Raw genomic sequence first — 17,546 nt, 5'->3', positions numbered from 1 at the left:
GCGGACAGGAGCTGCTGTGGATATCTCTTTACATGCTTTTCATGAACTTCCAACTAAACTAGATTAGGATAAGACTGACAGTGATCTATGGCAGGAATAATTTGGGTTTTAATCAGTATTTTATAGGAATATACATGAGCATTTTTAACTCCTGATTAAGATAGTCAAGATGAAGTTACTGTTGGTAACACTCACAGGCATCATCAGTCATCCTTATCTAACCTGATAGGCATTAAGACAGTAGCCTGCCATTTCCAGGATTTCATGAGCTGTTTTCTGGGACTAACAAGGAATGTGTGGGACTGATGTTTACACTCCTTATCCTGTCTTATATCTCTGAAGCTGAGGTTTCTTAGTGTCAGTTTACAGTGTGGGAAGCTTTCCCTGTCTTATTTTGTATGTTTGAGAGACAGGCCTGACTGGACGTGAGGAGACGTGGCCTATGAATCACTACTGGGAAAGTTCAGAATTTGCTCTTTGAATTGAACAAAGGCACCAGAGTGAGCAGAGAGAAGTATGATATGAGTATCTACAGGAAAGTAGTAGTTAGCCCCATAAACTTCATTGATTTGCCTGTGGGTTTGAACATTCTGTTGAAACCCCTAGAACTTAAATTAATTAAATAATTAATGAAATCCTATGGAGATCAAAGTTTCAGAAGACACCAAATATGTTAGGATGAATTCTTGGGAAATCTGTTTAAAACAATGCAAAGGGATCAATAACATTTGCATTTGTGTGGGATGCTGCAGCCATTAAATTGAGAACAAACATGCTTTTATCTGTATCTGTATTTGTGTACTGTGTATGTATAAGAGATATGATTGTGCTTAGTGTAACTGATGAGTAACATTATTTGGAGAAGCAGCCACAATGACATCAGCAATGGTGCATTCTAAAATAGCAAGGTACGCAGGTACGGATGTTAGAAAATAAAAAAAGTAAAGCGTAATTTTTAAAAACCTGTAAACTTTCGCACTAAGGATCAACGTCACCACATATTGGCTGCTGAACAAACCTGAACAAAGGGCAACAGCTCCCTCTACTGTGTGACCCGGATATTTGTCGCATGTTGAAACGTCATCACATAGCGACAATATTTTCATTCCCTTTCACAGGCTGTTGATAATAAAGTTCAGCATTTGTTTTTTTAATTTCAGAATGTACTTCGGAGAATCTTGCCACCTATAATTTTCTTAAAGGATTGTTGTCTTTATCTACAAAATAAAATTTCCGGGAAGTCAGTTCCTTTTGTAACGCGGCGTCGTATGTGAAAATAAATTACCGGTATGCCCAAACTCCTGAATTTAAAGTTTCCAGGAGGATGTAAGACTCTTCCCGAAGGCTTTTGGTCAGCCGTAGACGTGTGGGTAAAGAAACCTCATGTTGTGAACAAGCGTCTTTGCGGAGTCAAGGAGACAGAAAGTGAAAATGTGGGCAGAGAGGCTCTGCAGTTCCTGCTCGACGATCCTGAAGTCTCTCATGAGGTTTTGTCCTTCCTCTCCAGCGGGGTTTCTGAACAGACGCACCAGCCCTGGTCTTTTAGTGTGAGAACAATTATCCCAAAAGTAAACTGTCATGGTACAAAGCTCCATAAAGAGATTATACTCAAAGGTAAGACTGGACTTGACGGCTGTTCCAAATTCCCTTCTGTATTTATAGCATTTTAAGACTGTCTTTGTTTGTTCAAGATTTTGACAGACAACAAGTGACCTTTCTTCCATTTGAAGAAGATTCAGAAGGGCAGGTGTGCCTAAAGAGAGGCAACATTTATCAGATTCGGCTTCTCCATCAGGACTGTGAGGAATGGTGAGTAGCAAAGACTCAGCAATCCTACTGTCTAAATCTGAATGGAAATGGGCCATCATTACAGAAAGCACTGCTTCTTTCTGGTTTTAAAATAGTATGCATAAATCAAGATCTAGATAAGTCTGCCTTAATCTGCAGGGCCTTGGAGCTGCATGCTTTAACTCCAGATGCTTGGTTCTCTGATGGCGTGGCGTATCCAAAGCTGCCCTGGCTGTCCACTGATCTGCTGCCTAAACTGGTGCGCTGGGCCACCGAGTGCAAAAACAGCGAGTTCAAGAACACCTTATCTCTGCTGCCGGTGGAGAAGTACAGCCTCATGTACCAGCAGCTGAAGGAGAAGTACAAGGCCATGGTCAAGGTAAAGTCTTTCTTTTGTCTTCATTGTTCCAGGCTGCTGACATTGCTCCTCCTTTGTCTACCCACTCAGTTCAACTGAAGAAAGTATTATACTGATACCATATCAATATCTCTGCTTTGATGCTGTTCATATTCAGGTTGGGTATTCGTCTTTGTTACTGAGCACTTCTTTTTTTCCTGTCCTCTAGGTTTGGCCCGAAGTCACAGATCCTGAGAAGTTTGTCTATGAAGATGTCGCCATTGCTACCTATCTCCTTGTGAGTTCAAAACTGGTTGTTGAGGTTGTTTTTTCACCAAAATTAACAATTGGTTGGTTCCCGAAGATTGATATGTACGTGTAAGTGAAACTCATATGTATCTGTCACATGTCAGGTCATGCGGCCAAAACTGGGTCAATCAATTGCCATGTGAATCACGGCTTTGACCCAGTTAATCAATTCGTACGCCATGCCAGAGGCAGGTGTCAGCTGCAGGTGTCACGTTGCAGATGTGCATTGGGCTTTACTAATATGATTTAAAGCTCTCATGGACATACGGTAGGTTTGATTCTCTGTCACTGTTGTACAGGTGCTGTGGGCTGAGGAGCGAGCAGAGAAGAGTCTGACTTCCAGCCAATCCTTTGTGGACCTGGGCTGTGGAAACGGCCTACTGGTTCACATACTGACCAATGAAGGGGTAAGTTAGGTGCAGCATGGACATTGGTGTCCTTCCTCTAGAGATGATTAGTTTCAGAATCTTTAAGTTCGGTCATTTTTGATGTTACTCTCTGGCTGAAAGCTTACCGAAAGTCCATAGAGGCCTCTGAAAACAACCATGATGTGATTACTCTGATGTACACTGGTGGTTTCTGTCCTCATAACCGTAAAAACAGAGGGCATGCGTGCCAGGTTTTGTACTGAACTGAATGCAGCACTTCTAACCTGCAACAACTCGAAATTAATCTAACACTGATCTGTGGACAGTCAGTTATGAATGACCAAACTGTCTTTTATTTTTTTTGAATTATGTGTGTTTTAAAGGGTGTGCAGTCACTTAGCTACAACACAAATAAAAAAACAATAGAAACTACATGATGAAGAATTTAACTGCCACATCTTTGAACTGAATTGAACAAAACTGGAATAAATTATCTGACTGAATCAAAAACTGGGTTTAAAAATAACTCTCACTTTAAACAATACATTCATCATAATGTTCTATTTGATTAAGAAGGAATAAGAGATTTACAGCAAATTTGCCCTATAAAATCCAGATAAACCATCTCTTGTCAAACAGTGACCAGTCAAAGCACAGGTCTTTCAGTTTCAGCCTTTCCTGGCAGTTCAATCAATGACATGGGGCTCATCAACACCAGGTGGATTCAGGGCATTCATGTCCCTGAATATATTAAGCCCACAGTACTGTGTCAACTTAGTGGCCAATCACAAACTAGGACAGGTGTAATTGAAATTACACACAGAGGTTGAACGTCAGGATCTGAATGTGACTGAGAGCGATTAGCCACTGACCGTCATGCCGTCTTGTGTTGCAGCATCCTGGAAAGGGCATTGATGTCCGGAAGAGGAAGATCTGGGACATGTACGGCCCCCAGACTCTGCTAGAGGTGAGTGAGCCGAGCGTGGAGGAGGAGGATTGATTGTAGCCGTATTCAGGTTTTTAATTAGCGCTATTATCTTTTCACGTGGGAGCCGTATCACGTGCTGTAGGTTTTCAGCTGTCGTAGTCCCCCTCATTGGTGCTTTAATGCTTCACTTTCAGGCCAGTTGAGCTATCGATTCTGCTGTTGGTATGAGACGGATACCGAACATGGAACAGGCAGTAGTATACTTAAGACATACATGTTGTAATGACTGCTAGAAGGTACAAAAACAACTCTACTAGTGCACAGGGGGGTAACGCTGAATAAACATGTTAATGAAAACATGCAAACATCTGCAGGGAAACCGGCCCTCACAACACTGCACTTTCCCCGTGTGGCCCCTGGCCTCAGTCATTCATTTGACAACAAGCTGCTTAATGCTTCCATTTCAGGTCATCTATTATTGACTGATTTTGCAGAGCGGATGTGGCAGAGCAATCTTTCTACGGCCCCCCAGGGGTGCTGTGCCCGCTCCTGAACCTTCTTTTGGAAGCTTCAGTGCTCTTAACTCACATCATGTGTGATGCCTGTTGAAATGAGCTGAATGTGAAACGTTTCAGAGAAACTCTTGGCTGAATTTTGGTGTTATTCATCATTTTACTCAGAAAAATGTGTTTCAGATAAACCTCCTGACAGGTGTTGTGTGAAAGATTCTATAAAGTTTTCCTTTTCATACAATTTCCATAAATTGATTCAAATTGATGTGAGAATCAAATCACGCCTGTGTGCATCTTCCCTTCTCTAAAGCAGCTCTTGTGCTTTTTGGGTCTTTGCTATTTCAGGAAAAGGCAATTACTCCCAGCGAGAGCTTCTTATTTTCGGGTACGGACTGGCTGATTGGGAACCACTCAGACGAGCTCACACCGTGGATCCCTGTTATAGCAGCCAGGCGAGTCATCAGCAGACACAATCTCACTCAGCAGCTCAAGTGCCAGCTGATCTCTTCAGTTGGGAATAACATTATAGGCATGTGAATGTGTGAAAATGTGTGTGTGTGTGTTCCTGTGCTGTGTGTAAGTTCACTAGTGTGCACTTTTGAAGGCGACCACGTGATGGCGATGTTAGGCCTCAGTCTGAGTCTGTGCATTGCTGTTTCCTGTCTACTAAACTTTTACTTAAAGGAACACAAGTAGCACACAAACTGAAGACATTTTACTCTGAAGATATACAGTCTTTATTTTCTTTTGCACTTGATAAGAATTTGTCTTTTGCTCTGCAGGTCTTCTTACTCCTGTCGGTACTTCGTCCTGCCCTGCTGTTTCTTTGACTTCTATGGAAAATACCAGAGACGCCAGTGTAAGAAGTCTCAGTATAAGGAATACATTGACTTCATCAGTGAGGTTAGCCAAGTCAGTGGCTTCAACGCTGAAGAGGACTGCCTGAGAATACCATCCACTAAACGGGTAGGCTGACAAAGTCCACAGAAGTCAGAACTGTCCTGCTTGGCTCACGTGTCACCTGTCTGATCTGTAAACATTCGTCATACTGTGTGGTTGACGTCTCTTAAAATGTCTTTTGAAATTTCAAAGTGCTAAGTGTTCACAAAAATTCCTTAAATCCAGCCCTCCAGAGCTTTGTTGCATGCCGTCTCATTTCACTCTTCCCCTCATGTTTCCTGTCCATCTCTGCTGCCAGCTGTCTAACAACTGAATGACAAAAACAGAAGAAGATTTTCAGCACTTATGTAAAGCTGATGGGCTTGTGAGCAACAGAATTAAAAAGATTGGTCAAAATTGAAGCAGCAAAGCCCAGAATATCTTAACCTTTAGTTCCTCGCATCTGTCACGCCACAAAAAACCCTGTATCCTGCGCCTCCCATAATGCAACTGGACACTGTCATTAGACCTAACTGTAAAACTCTATAACCCCACTTAGTAACACTGATTTTTTTTTTTCGTTAGAAATTTGAAGCTGAAACTGAGATAACTTTATGTGTAAAATTGTTGGACTACCTCGTTAATAAAACAAATGGATTATTGGCACATAAAGATTAGGACTTCGGTTTTACAAGCACTTAATGACATTGTTTGACTGTCCGTCTGATGTGAAGGTAGAAAACACCACATAGTTAAAGTTTCGGTCCGTATAATCTGCTCAACATTGTACCGGGATTATTTTTACGAGAGGCTTTCTTTCTGAAAATGATCACAATAACAGAAAAGATGAGTCTAAGCTATTAATATATATAATACATGTTCACGCTCTTGTAGCTTTTCACAGTACTGGCACTGTGTACAAAGACTACATAGTGATAGAATCAGTGGGTGGTTTAAAAAAAAGGCAGCCTGCTGGTTTCCTGAATAGCTAATGCACATATACGTGATACTGATGAAGTCGTAGGTGTGACTCTGACTTTCGTTTTATGTTTTTTTTTTTTTACTTGGATTTTTCCAGTCTTTCTTCGCTGTGACTTTCTCATAAAGCAGAGATGTCATGAACAAGTTTTTTTTTCTTATGGGAATATGCATTGGAGTCATTGGATTTCTATGCAAAATAAGCAAAAGGTTCTTGTTCCTCAAATAGGTACAGCTGCGCATCCCTGCCTTTGTCTCCGCCTGAACCTCATCTAGTATAGACGGACAGAAGTCTTTATTGTCCCCAAAGAGACATTGCTTTCACAGCTGGCAGCTTTAGTATGCTTTGTCCATAGTAACACTCATGTTGAGGATTTGTGTTGTCATTTTCTACTCGTGAGTTTCTGGTTTTACAGTCTTTGAGCCTCGGTGCCTGTGGGAGTCGTCCTGACATTCAGCTCCTCTCTCTGCAGGTGTGTCTGGTGGGAAAGTCGAGAAACTATCAGCTGCCCGATGAGGCCGAGGCCGAGCGACGAAGAGCTCATTACATCGAGAGCCGCCAGATTGCCTCCAGGGTCACAGTTCACGGGTCAGACATGAGAAATGACAGGCGCTGTTGCCATGGGAACAAAGACACTGACAGGACCCCCGGGAGCAGCTGGGGAGAAGGGTTCCAGCCCAGAGACAGGGTTGAGTTGGTTCGAAACTGCGCTGCTCTCCCGAGGGACTTTGTTGACGGCGTTGTCCTACGGGTTGCTAATGTTCTTCTGGGAATGACTGAGGATGACGGCGGGGGGTCGTCCAGTGACTGGAACCGAGGAGGTAAAACACCAGCAGCCACAAAAACATCAGAGATAAACAAACACGTCACACAAGTCTTCCTGGACACGAGCTGCTACTCATGTGATGAACAGATTCAGATCAAGACCAGAGAAGGAGACAATATGTATGACGCTCACTGATCCAGGCTTATTATGGAGCACATTGGGCGGTTTCATTATTGTCTGTTAGCTGTGCTGCCCATACAAAGGAAGAGATCAGTATCTACAGTTTCAGACAGACTGAGTAACTGATACAAAGATGGTAATGGCTGTATTTTTAAGCTGCATTTTTGAACCTTCACCCCTAAAAATGACTGCCAGAGAACCAACAAAATAGTTTAAAAAATGCAGATACTATATTCAAGTCATGTAAGGGGAAACCTGTACTTTGGTAAAGAATTTTTTTGTAATTATAATTATGGTTTACAGCCCATAGTTAAGTGTGGCATAATAATTCTTTATATCTCTTTGTTAAATAAGAAGCTACAGCCAGTTAGCTTAGCTTAGCAAAGAGACTGGAATCAGGTACACGCTTGGCTCCTTTTGGTGTTTTTACACTTTTTTGTAAACTCCATTTGATCTAAACATAACGTTACAGTGCTTTTCTGTGTAGAGCAGCCATAGTTATAAACTGAATACCTCCAAAACAACACAGATGAATCACTTCTCACACTTTTCGTCGGTACCTTTTTGAAAAATATTTCTAGGTGCTTCGTGGCACGTTGGCAGCTTCCACTGCTTCTGAACCTCTCGTCTGATCCCCTCTCCATCATCCCGTCTAACCCTCCACCTCTTGTCAACGCCCTGTCCCCCTCACAGCATCAGTCGACAGGGCCTTCGTGACACAGATCGAAGCCACTTTGAACTCTGTATCTCACCCTCCGCCAGCCTCTCCCTACGCCGCATGGTGCGGAGGGTGCAAGATACGCACACGCCATTACACACACTCACACACCGCCCACGCATCACCTTTGTCAGTGCCTCTGCAACCCCGCTGCCACACAGGCACACACAGTATGAATGAGATAAGGATATGAGGACTACTATGATTAAAACAGAAAATTCTCTGTCAGGATGTCACTGCTGAAATTAAAGGTAGAGAATCTGAGGGAGAGCGAATGAAGGGAGTCTGTGACTCTGTACAGAGATGACTGGATTAATAATGCACCACCATCTATGATTTATGCATGAGTATGCATTTGTATTGAGGTATTCCTACCAGTTATCTGCTGTGTAAGAACAAAGGGTAAATTCAGGGTGAGCCAGTCCATATTGAATAGGTGCAGGAGGGCCTTGAAGTTATTGAAAGGGCTTTGCGATTCAGTTTCTCTCCATTTTTAATACATCTTCAAAGAGGATTATTGATATTTTTATAAATTAGCTTTTGATATTTAAAGTGATACTTACGTAGAGTTTTGGTTATCACCTCTGGGCTTTAATGTAAGTGAAAGTTTTGTTGAACTTATAGTCACCAGCTGGTCCTCAGCTCCTTGTTTCTTTTTTCATTGCACATTGCAGTGCAAACAGATTGCAAAAACACACATTTAGCTTGTAAAGAAACAGCTTTCTGCTGTCACCATTATGTAGGTTTGCCCCAACAAATATTTGGCGTTGGATATATGTGCCTCTCTGCCCGTGGAAGTGACAAACTCAGGCTCTAACAAAACACAAACAGCAGTGATCTCGATGTGTGTGTAAAATACGGCTCTTGAGGTCTACATATTAAAACTAACTTGAATCAAGTATCAAAATTTGGATCAAAATGTCAGCCAGACTTTTATTTAGACCTTAGTAATAATGCCTTGCAATTTAATCAAACAAAAAAGAGAAAAAGATAAAGATATAGCAGTATAAAAATAAATAACCCTCTAGAGGAATATAAAAATCAAACCTATGTGCAAAAATGGCAGTGGTTAAAATCCTGTACCTCATTGGCTCTTTTGAATAGTTAGCAAGTGAAACATGAGAACATCTAAGTTGGCCACTTTGCCTTTGTGTCAAGTTACTAATTCATGCCTGCTGTACTGCTGACTGGGCTCGTGTAGTTATGTAATCCTGCTGAGGACAGAAATCTGTTTGCAGCTTTACATCAAACATGCAATCCTAAACCTTAAATCATTCAAATCTGATACAGCAAGTCAGAAAGTTTTCACATCCTTCCTGTCACGTTCTTTTGTGTTGTTCCTGCGTGCTGAACAGAAACGGCTTGCATGGAAGAGGTAGCGTCTGAGCGTGGGTACATGATGTTATTACCTCCTATCACGCGTCTTGCCAGTTTGGTCCCAGAATCCTCCAGAAGACCCAGCAGTAATTTGTGCTTCGCAGAATCATCTTCATCATCCTCCACACCAGCAGGCTTCACTGATCTGAGCTGCACTCACCTGCACTTTGTAGATATTGTTAACCTTGCTCATAATAGTCGAGCTACGACGATTAGTCCATTTATTGATTAGCTGATCAACACAAAGTTAATTGGCTAAAGAGTTAATTGGCTAATTCTTTTGTTTCAGCTTCTTTAACTTGACTCTTTGCTGCTGGCTTTAGTCTTCATTAATTTTCAGCTGAACAGCTATGTTATAGATATAACAACTTGGGCTTTGGGAAACTGCCGTTGGCATTTCCTTGCATTTTAAAGATTATTAGATGGATCTAGATCTAGTGGATCTAGTAATTGGCACAGTATTCTATAATGAAAATAGCACCTGTAAGATAAGTTTCCTGAAGAGGTAAAACTCTCCAGTATTTAACTTTAAGAGAAACGACATCATCGATGCAGAAATCTGATTTTTCCTTTTCTTTCCCAACTTGTTAATCATCTTGCGACCCCCTTGGGATAGTACTGACTCACAGGTTTGGTAAATAAAGTTAATTATTTGTGAGTATTTCCAGATTTTTTTAAAGCCTGAGCTCTTGGTAGCTAAAAAAAAAATTAACCTTTCAAATGTTGTGATCAGCACTTAGCAATTTTACATCTAAATTTCTCCACTCAGCCTGATTCTGAATTGACCTAAGAAGCAAAAACAATCATTCACAGTCAGCAATCAAACCCTAAGCTTTAACAAAAAAAAATCCAACTGTACACCAAGCCAAGCCATTAATAATTGTCTACATTGGTCTTAGTCCAAGCCTGCTCCGTCAATACTGACCTTCTCCCATTAATTCCCATTAACATTGTAGGCAGTAAAGGGCAGCTCTAAGCGGTGTATTGATATTATATTAAGGCCTGGAGCTCCCCGACGTCTGGGCTGTCGGACGGCAGTCTGCCCGGTTTCACACTCCAGCACACAGAACTGCATTTGGCCTGTGCGAGTGTCTGTGAATGTGGGCGTGTGTTGCATATTTTAGGGATTAATTCAGCAATTTGACCAGCTAAATTTAGGATGTATCAGAGTGGACAATATGTTTTCTCATGAATTTTAGAGGCAGAAAAGTTTTAGAAGTTGAAAACCAGCATAAATCCAGTTGCAGATTTACTGTAAAATTATAAGTAAAACTCATATATTATTTCTTTGACCAACTGAGCTGTTTTTGGAAACAAATGCAATATATTTCACAGTGAAATTCTTGCAGGCAGCCATCTTTAAGCCGACAGGGGATTGTCTGAAGTGCCACCAGAGATTTGGGTTAAAAGTATGATGAAGATCACATTGAGAAGTCCGCAGGTCAAATATTGGTTATGAAAAAAGCACCCAATTTGCATTTGAAATGTGGTGTGGTCCTTCCCAATATGAGGAGGAGCAGGAGGAGGAGGATTGTCATTTGTACAAACCAAATGTCAGCTCTGATTGAATTCTCTTCGGGGTGGGGGGCAAAGCCCGAAATGCTTAAAATCTCATGAAACAGCTCATGAGGGGTGGCTGTGAACACAAAGGGGTGTGCCATGTATCTGCTTACTATCCGCTCTACTCCCTGCATAGGACTTTGTGTATTTCAGTATCACTCTGTCTCCTTTTTTTGCACTTTGGTATCTAAAATTACTGTCCCAGTGGGGGAGTGACGACAATGACTCACGCTCTCAAGCGGCCGGTGGGAGATGCAGCGGTGAAATACACGCTGGTTGCTCTGACAGCTTGCTGGAGCAGCTTTAATTGAGCACACTTCACAGCCCTGACTAACTTGGAAAGACAGAGGCCGAGGTGTTTTTTTCCCCTCTCTAAAATGTTCTGTATATAACATTTATCACCCCATCATTTTCGCTGAGACAATGTCAGACTGCAGACATCGACTTGAGACAGTCAAGCTGTATCGGATGCTTCTGTCTCCCTCCTGAATGGTGGATAAAAATTATTTCCGTGCATGCCCGAAGCGGCATGTTAATATATTGATGAATGTAACATCGATAGACCTCCTCCTGCTCCTTTGTCACTCTGTTCTTCGCTCTCGTCTTTCATCCTTTTCTTCCCCGCCTCCCTCCTCTTCAGGCAGCCTCTCTGTGAGCGAGGTCGCTGGGTTGTTGGAGCAGGAAACCCTGCGGCTCTTGAAGAAGGAGTGTGGAGGTCTTCAGACTCTGCTCAAGAACAACCACCAAGTCTTCAGAGGTAGTTGGACTACACATTTCAAAATGGCTTCATAGCTAAACAGAAACAGCAAAAACAGAAAAATACATTTTCCCTTATGTGGTTTAAAATAAGTTTTCACTGACGAATGAACGTTTTTGGTCACTGGGAAGCTGTGATTTTCCATCAGTTTCATATGGCGAATGCTCCATGAGCATAAACTGCTATTACCTTGTAGAAAAAAACAGCACCAGATCAGTGCTGCAGCACATTCAGAGTGTTTCCACAGCACCTTCGCTGCGTTTTTAAACTGCTAAACATCAAAAAACATCCAGTTGTTGCTGACAGTTAAGTTTTTCTTTACTTGTACTATTTAACTTAAGATACGCTGGTTTCCTGGAGGGCCTGGTCGATAGAAACAGATTTGCTCGTAACATTTGTAAGAAGCATTTTATTCTGAAGAGGTCTTGCATCTTCCTGTTGTTCCCTTGCTTTCAGTGGAAGGAGGGAGGGTGTGCATAAGAGACTGGCGGGACAGGAAGTCCTCTCGGGCGGATACCAAGAGGAAGCCCGTTGCCCCCGGTGCTCTGAAAACTCGTCCCTGCTGGTTTCATGACCACCACCCTCAGCGCTGCCCCCTGCAGGACGAACTCTGTGCCTTCGCCCATGGACCTGACGACCTCCGACCCTCAACCAGACCTCTGAAGAAGATAAAAAACGATGCCTTTGAATTGGCCCATCCCTCCCCTTCACTTTAGTTGATTTATTAAGTTGATTACAAACTGCTTTTGTAATTGAGAGCACTCACTCTGTCAACCAGTGCTTGAAGCTGCTGTGTAAAATCCTCACATTCAGTCCTGCAGCCACAAAGAGTAAGAAGTTCAGGTCCAAGCAGTGTGTGTTATATTTATGCAACGTTACATCATTTCCAGGAAATCTTGTTCACAGTATCCTCTTTTATCTGCGAGATGCTTCCTGGTGCAGCTTGAGATTTCACTGAAGGAGTTGTATCGCCTGCTGACATTTAATTTAAATTGATTATTTTTTCTTTCTTTTTATTTATTTGAAAAGTGGACTTTTGTAAAGCTCAGAGAATTTTATACTTACTGTATATTAAATTGTATTTCAAGCTGCCACTTTTTCTTTATAAAGATTATCAAATCTACCTGAATTTTCTTTATTTTTGAAACATTTTTAATCCTGTTGAAGGGTTTGTATAGCACTCAGGGTATGTTTCAACTTTCCACTCTGCTGCATAAACATTTTAAAAGCTCCGCTCGGACAGTTATTTCACCTCAGACAGGTACTTTGAGGTTCACAGGCAGGACGCTGAATAAAGACCGGACGGCATTTGAACAAAGTAAATGTTAGCGGTATGAATTATTTGTTGGCGGGAGTTGATGGGCGAGCGGCATGTCGTCCCCTCTGGATGGTTGCTGGCTGCTGTGTCTCAAACACAGCTTGCCGTCACCCTGCAGCTCAAATGTCAAAGACACTAAGGCCCACCCAGGGACGGCTAGTGGGAAGCGCCTCCTCCGGGTTTGTTTGTTTACGTGAGCGACGACAATCAGACCTTTCATGGCATACAGGACAGATGGTTTATTCAGTTTTTCGATCTCATGCAGATGATGAAGGCATCATTTTCATCACATTTTGCAGATGTCGCAGGTCGCTTAATGATTTGCTCTGTGCAGATAGCGACTTTAAATTTTGACCTTTCTCAGAATTTTGACTGGAGTCTATATTGACTATTATGGTAATCTATGTCATAATTATGACTTACAGTTTTGAAGTAGTATCTCATAACTCATAAGTCATACTTTTTTACTATCTCATAATTTTGTATGTCATAATAATTTAATGAACTGACCCTGTATCTATATCAAGGACACGACTCCAAATGAGCAGTGAGTCCAGTCTCAGCTGTATTTCACGTGTACTGAATCCATTCCTGCCTTCCTGTTCAGATGATAGATCCATACTGCGGCTAAGAGGGACATCCCGGGGTTAGTTACATATTAGCAGACTGGATGCTCCCATATCCCCTGGAGATCAGTGGCTGTGTCAATGAATATTGATGAAGATGTAGACGTATTTACTCAGTCTGACCACACATTCAACACAGGGAGAGGGGGGGAAAAAAAGCAGCATCTTAATAGTTTCCCGGATAATTTTCAGTACTGATGGATCATTTACGCGAGATGAAAGGCCATTGAGGCATAAATGGTACTTCAGCTGTGATGGACTTATTGGAGCTGAAAGTGAATGTGGTTGTGTTTTGACAGGCAGTACTCAGTCATAATGTGCACAGCTATGTGTGGGTTTTAATGACCAGTTTCAACCCCACCCCCCCAACACACACACACACACACACACACATATCATTATGCTTCCAGGAAGAAATCAATTCACAATTCATGAAAATACTCCTGCAGAGGTCTGCAAAGATCATCCTATCCAATCGACCTGCTGGCCTACATTTAACTGCCGAGAAGTGTGACGTGGCTGGGGAGCGAAGGCGTTCGCCTACCCAGTCACCAACAACACACTCTTGTCTTGACCTTTTGACCGTAGCCCTTTCCGTACGCTATCCAATAAGCCATCATTATGACTTGTCTCGCACTACTGACCAAAGAAGGAGATCAGAGCAATCATTTCAATTACCCCCACCCACACACCCCTCCACCCCTCCCCACCCCACCCCTCGTGTAAACACCTCATAGGAGGTCCGCTGCGCACCTCCTCTGAAGAATGCATCGTTGTGCCAAAAACTGATACAAACACGTAGACAGTTTTCTCTGTACACCATGTAAAGTAAAGGATGTAGCAAGTTTTAGTATTTGCAGGTCAAAAGATGTGAAAGTGTCCAGGTTAAAACTGGATTTAATTTGGTGTGAAAGTGAAAGTTTGATAGATCAACCAGTCGAACAAACTTTTTTTTTATGGTACTTTTCATACAAGAACGACGTAGTCCAAAGTGCTTTACACAACAAACTCTTCTTTTTTTCCAGGGTTTTCAAACATATCACTTCATAATCAGTAGGTTGATTTTTAGCACTTTTTGGAGATCCTCCTCTAATCCTCGATCAAAAGTGAAGCCAAATACAGACAAAATAAGTCATCTGCTGCATGGGAATGATCTGCAGTCTCATGTTTAACCCCCTGCCAAAAGGGTCACAAGAAGATAGGAAAGCATTTCTCTGAGACAAACTTTTTCTGACTTTTCCCAAATCTTTGCTTCTGCTGTATAATTTTACCTATATATAATATTTTATGGATTTTATTACCTTAAAAAAACTATTAAAAAGCAATCTGAGTAGGAAGTGCAACTCTGCTCATAGCTCATATTATGTTGAGGGGTCATGCGTAGATGTGGCTTGGATACAAGGGACACAAGCTAATAAGACTGAGAACCCGACTGTTGACACAAAGGCTGCGAATCACGACATGAATTCCAGTTTAATTGGTTTTCAGATATCAGGATGCTGTTGCTGTTCCAGTGGAAAACTATGTGAGCTATGTAAACAAACTGTTTCCTTTAAAAGTGCACAAGTCTCACATAATGCTTGATACTGAAAATAGGTTCTAATTATTTATCTGCAAATAGCTCCTCATATATTAGCGACTACTTGCAACAACTAAAGATGTCCTTGGCCATATACACGTCTATACATATACATTAGAGATGCTTAAAAAAGCATAAAAAAGCAAAGAAAGGACAGACAAAATTACTCTCCATGCCTGAAATCTAGGTCAGGGAGAAGCGCCTGCATCTCTTTGCCTAAGCCAGCAACTTTTCCTGTGTTCCCCTCATGCTTTATTCATTGTGGCACCATGGGGCCCGATGTAATGTAGCGTCTCCAAGACACTATTTTGGACGTACAGAAGTCTCTCTCAGCAAAGCGAGCCATGTAGGACCGCAATGCTGACAGCTGTCACTGTACTGAAATCTTTTGTTCGCCTGCCTTAGAAAATCTTACTTTTATTTTATTTGTGAGTTTTCTGGAGAGGACTGTTGTTTCAGTACACTATTTTGTGTCAGCATCTGTCCGCATGAATCTGTTGGAAGATACGATTAGGATATACTTAATAACTCACTTTCCTTTCAATTGACAGTTCGCAAAAAGCCTAGCGTTAAACCTTTCAAACTTGCTTTTCTCACCGTAAAAATGAGGGCAGATTTAGAAGACGAACATTAGAAGACAAAAGCAGGCTTCTCATTTCTAACTGCCGATTATTATATCATTTTGCTATCTAAAATTACAGACAAGCTGTGTAAACTAATGTTAGCTTCATGCTTTGGTTAACGATGCCGTGTCTTACAAAGACTTTGCAGACGTTTGCTAAATATTTTTGCAGAGTTTTGTATTAACTTCATTTCTATATGTTTCCTACAATGTACAAACCAACAAAGATGTTACTTTTGAATTTTTAATTTATCCCACACCACAAAAAAACAACAAACTTTCCTTCCATGCATATCCAGAGTCTGTCTGGCTTGATACCACTACTGCTAAGTTAAAGCACTGATTTATTTATTTTATTGGCCACTTGGGGACAACTTGTGTCCAAACATAATCACTGACATTATCAGCACATAAAGTCATTATGGTGAGAGGGCAAACAAGCATGAATAACACATCCAACAGATATGAAGCAACATTATGAAGTTGTGTCTGACCACCTGTGGAATAAGTCCGGTGTCCTGTAAGTGTTCTACCTGTGTTAGTTATTAATATAAATTATTTGTTCTTCATTATTATTATTATGATATTGTATATTATTATTTTATTTCTTTTGTACTTTTTACTCATGGAGCTATTTGGTGGAAAATCTCTCACTGCTGAGAAAAAAATATTTTGAATTTATGCAATTGCCTTTTGGATGGATGAAGTAGAAAACACAAATAAAAAGCTTAATGTATCTGAAAACCCTTCAGTGAACTTTTTCTAACTTGTTCGTTCTTTAACTTACTTTAAAAAGAAGAGCTCCTGTGAGGTTTCTCCAACATGTCTTAAATCCTGTTCTGCTTGAGGTTTGATAAGTCAAGGATGATATTTGATGAGTATCTTTCAGCTGACAAGCAGATGGCCACAGCAGATTACGCGCTTTTAGTCGTTTTTTTGTGCACTTACTCACAAGTGTGTCATACGGTACCTGCAGGATCTCCCTTTTTCACTCACTTCACCTCCCCACCCGACTCCCTCCACCCTGAACTGGGTGATGCTCAGAGATAAGGGTGTTAGGCTCTCCCGCTGTCACACCTGGTGCTTCCTCTCTGTGACATGACATGAACTGTCCCCCTGCAGAAAGGGAAAGAGCTGGATGTGTGGGAAGAAAGATTTTGTTTGGAAATGTTTCTATTTGACATTTCACCGTTCAACGCGTACTCAGAAATTCAAAAAAATTGTCGTTGTGCGAGTGGAGAGCTGCCAAGCGTGGATGGCACTTCCTCTCAACACAGAGCTGGAAATACACAATGCACACAGGGGCCGTGCCGTGGCATCTGTCCAATGCACTCACATTTACCTGCAGTTAAAATTAGAACGTGGTTTATGTGTTCCTGCAGATATGAAGCCCTCTGATATTCTCTCACATATTCTCTGATTTATCTCATTTTTAAAACTCGATCCCAGAGACGTCTTTTTGCGACAGAATCGCAAAATCATAACTTTGCATCACAGATTGATCCACAGCATCAAAATATATGTTTCTTTTTTTCTTGTTGAAACTGCAGCTTGAGAGCCAATCCACTGAATTAATATTTGATGAGATGTTAATCTAATACTGTGTACTGGATAAAATGCGATGCCTCACAGAGTGTGAATTCCCTCTTTCCCGGTCCTTTTCCCCCTCTGCTCGTCAGATCAGAACATAGATTTTCCTTGTCTATGTGCTATTGAATTACCTCCTCTTTCAATCTCAGCACCTGTAGAGTCTGGGGAATATGAAAATGCTGAGTCATCACTCAGGTTACATGTTAACATGACATCTGTAAAATGCTTCAAACTGGATGAAACACCCCCCCTCCTTTAGGTATTTATGCAGCATATTTTTTATTCAAGTTTATTCTGACTTTAGAGCAAAATGTTCCCTGAGAGCGCAGATCAAAAGGTGAAACACATGAAAG

The 17,546-nt window shown here is 41.5% G+C and overlaps 1 protein-coding gene across 1 annotated transcript; it reads left to right on the top strand.

The window, feature by feature from the left end:
- Window positions 1–1,055: 1,055 nt before the first annotated feature.
- On the top strand, window positions 1,056–12,581 carry trmt44 (tRNA methyltransferase 44 homolog). Its single transcript, XM_046381154.1, has 11 exons — window positions 1,056–1,614; window positions 1,692–1,809; window positions 1,948–2,167; window positions 2,355–2,423; window positions 2,734–2,841; window positions 3,698–3,769; window positions 4,588–4,694; window positions 5,025–5,208; window positions 6,573–6,921; window positions 11,342–11,458; window positions 11,915–12,581. Exons 1-11 carry the CDS (start codon window positions 1,290–1,292, stop codon window positions 12,172–12,174), a joined length of 1,929 nt encoding a protein of 642 aa, XP_046237110.1. The 5' UTR covers window positions 1,056–1,289; the 3' UTR covers window positions 12,175–12,581.
- Window positions 12,582–17,546: the final 4,965 nt, after the last annotated feature.

Source organism: Scatophagus argus, chromosome 23 (assembly GCF_020382885.2).
Source record: "Scatophagus argus isolate fScaArg1 chromosome 23, fScaArg1.pri, whole genome shotgun sequence".
Classification (NCBI taxonomy): domain Eukaryota; kingdom Metazoa; phylum Chordata; class Actinopteri; family Scatophagidae; genus Scatophagus; species Scatophagus argus.
This window is presented reverse-complemented; position numbering and strand designations above follow the sequence as displayed.

What these genes read in the sequence shown, in the direction of transcription:
- trmt44 (XM_046381154.1), top strand. Translation starts at nt 1,290, where the DNA reads ATGCCCAAACTCCTGAATTTAAAGTTTCCAGGAGGATGTAAGACTCTT. An exon ending in TAAAGAGATTATACTCAAAG is followed by an intron (nt 1,615 to 1,691) that starts GTAAGACTGGAC and finishes TGTTTGTTCAAG; the next exon opens with ATTTTGACAGACAACAAGTG. An exon ending in GAATACCATCCACTAAACGG is followed by an intron (nt 5,209 to 6,572) that starts GTAGGCTGACAA and finishes CTCTCTCTGCAG; the next exon opens with GTGTGTCTGGTGGGAAAGTC.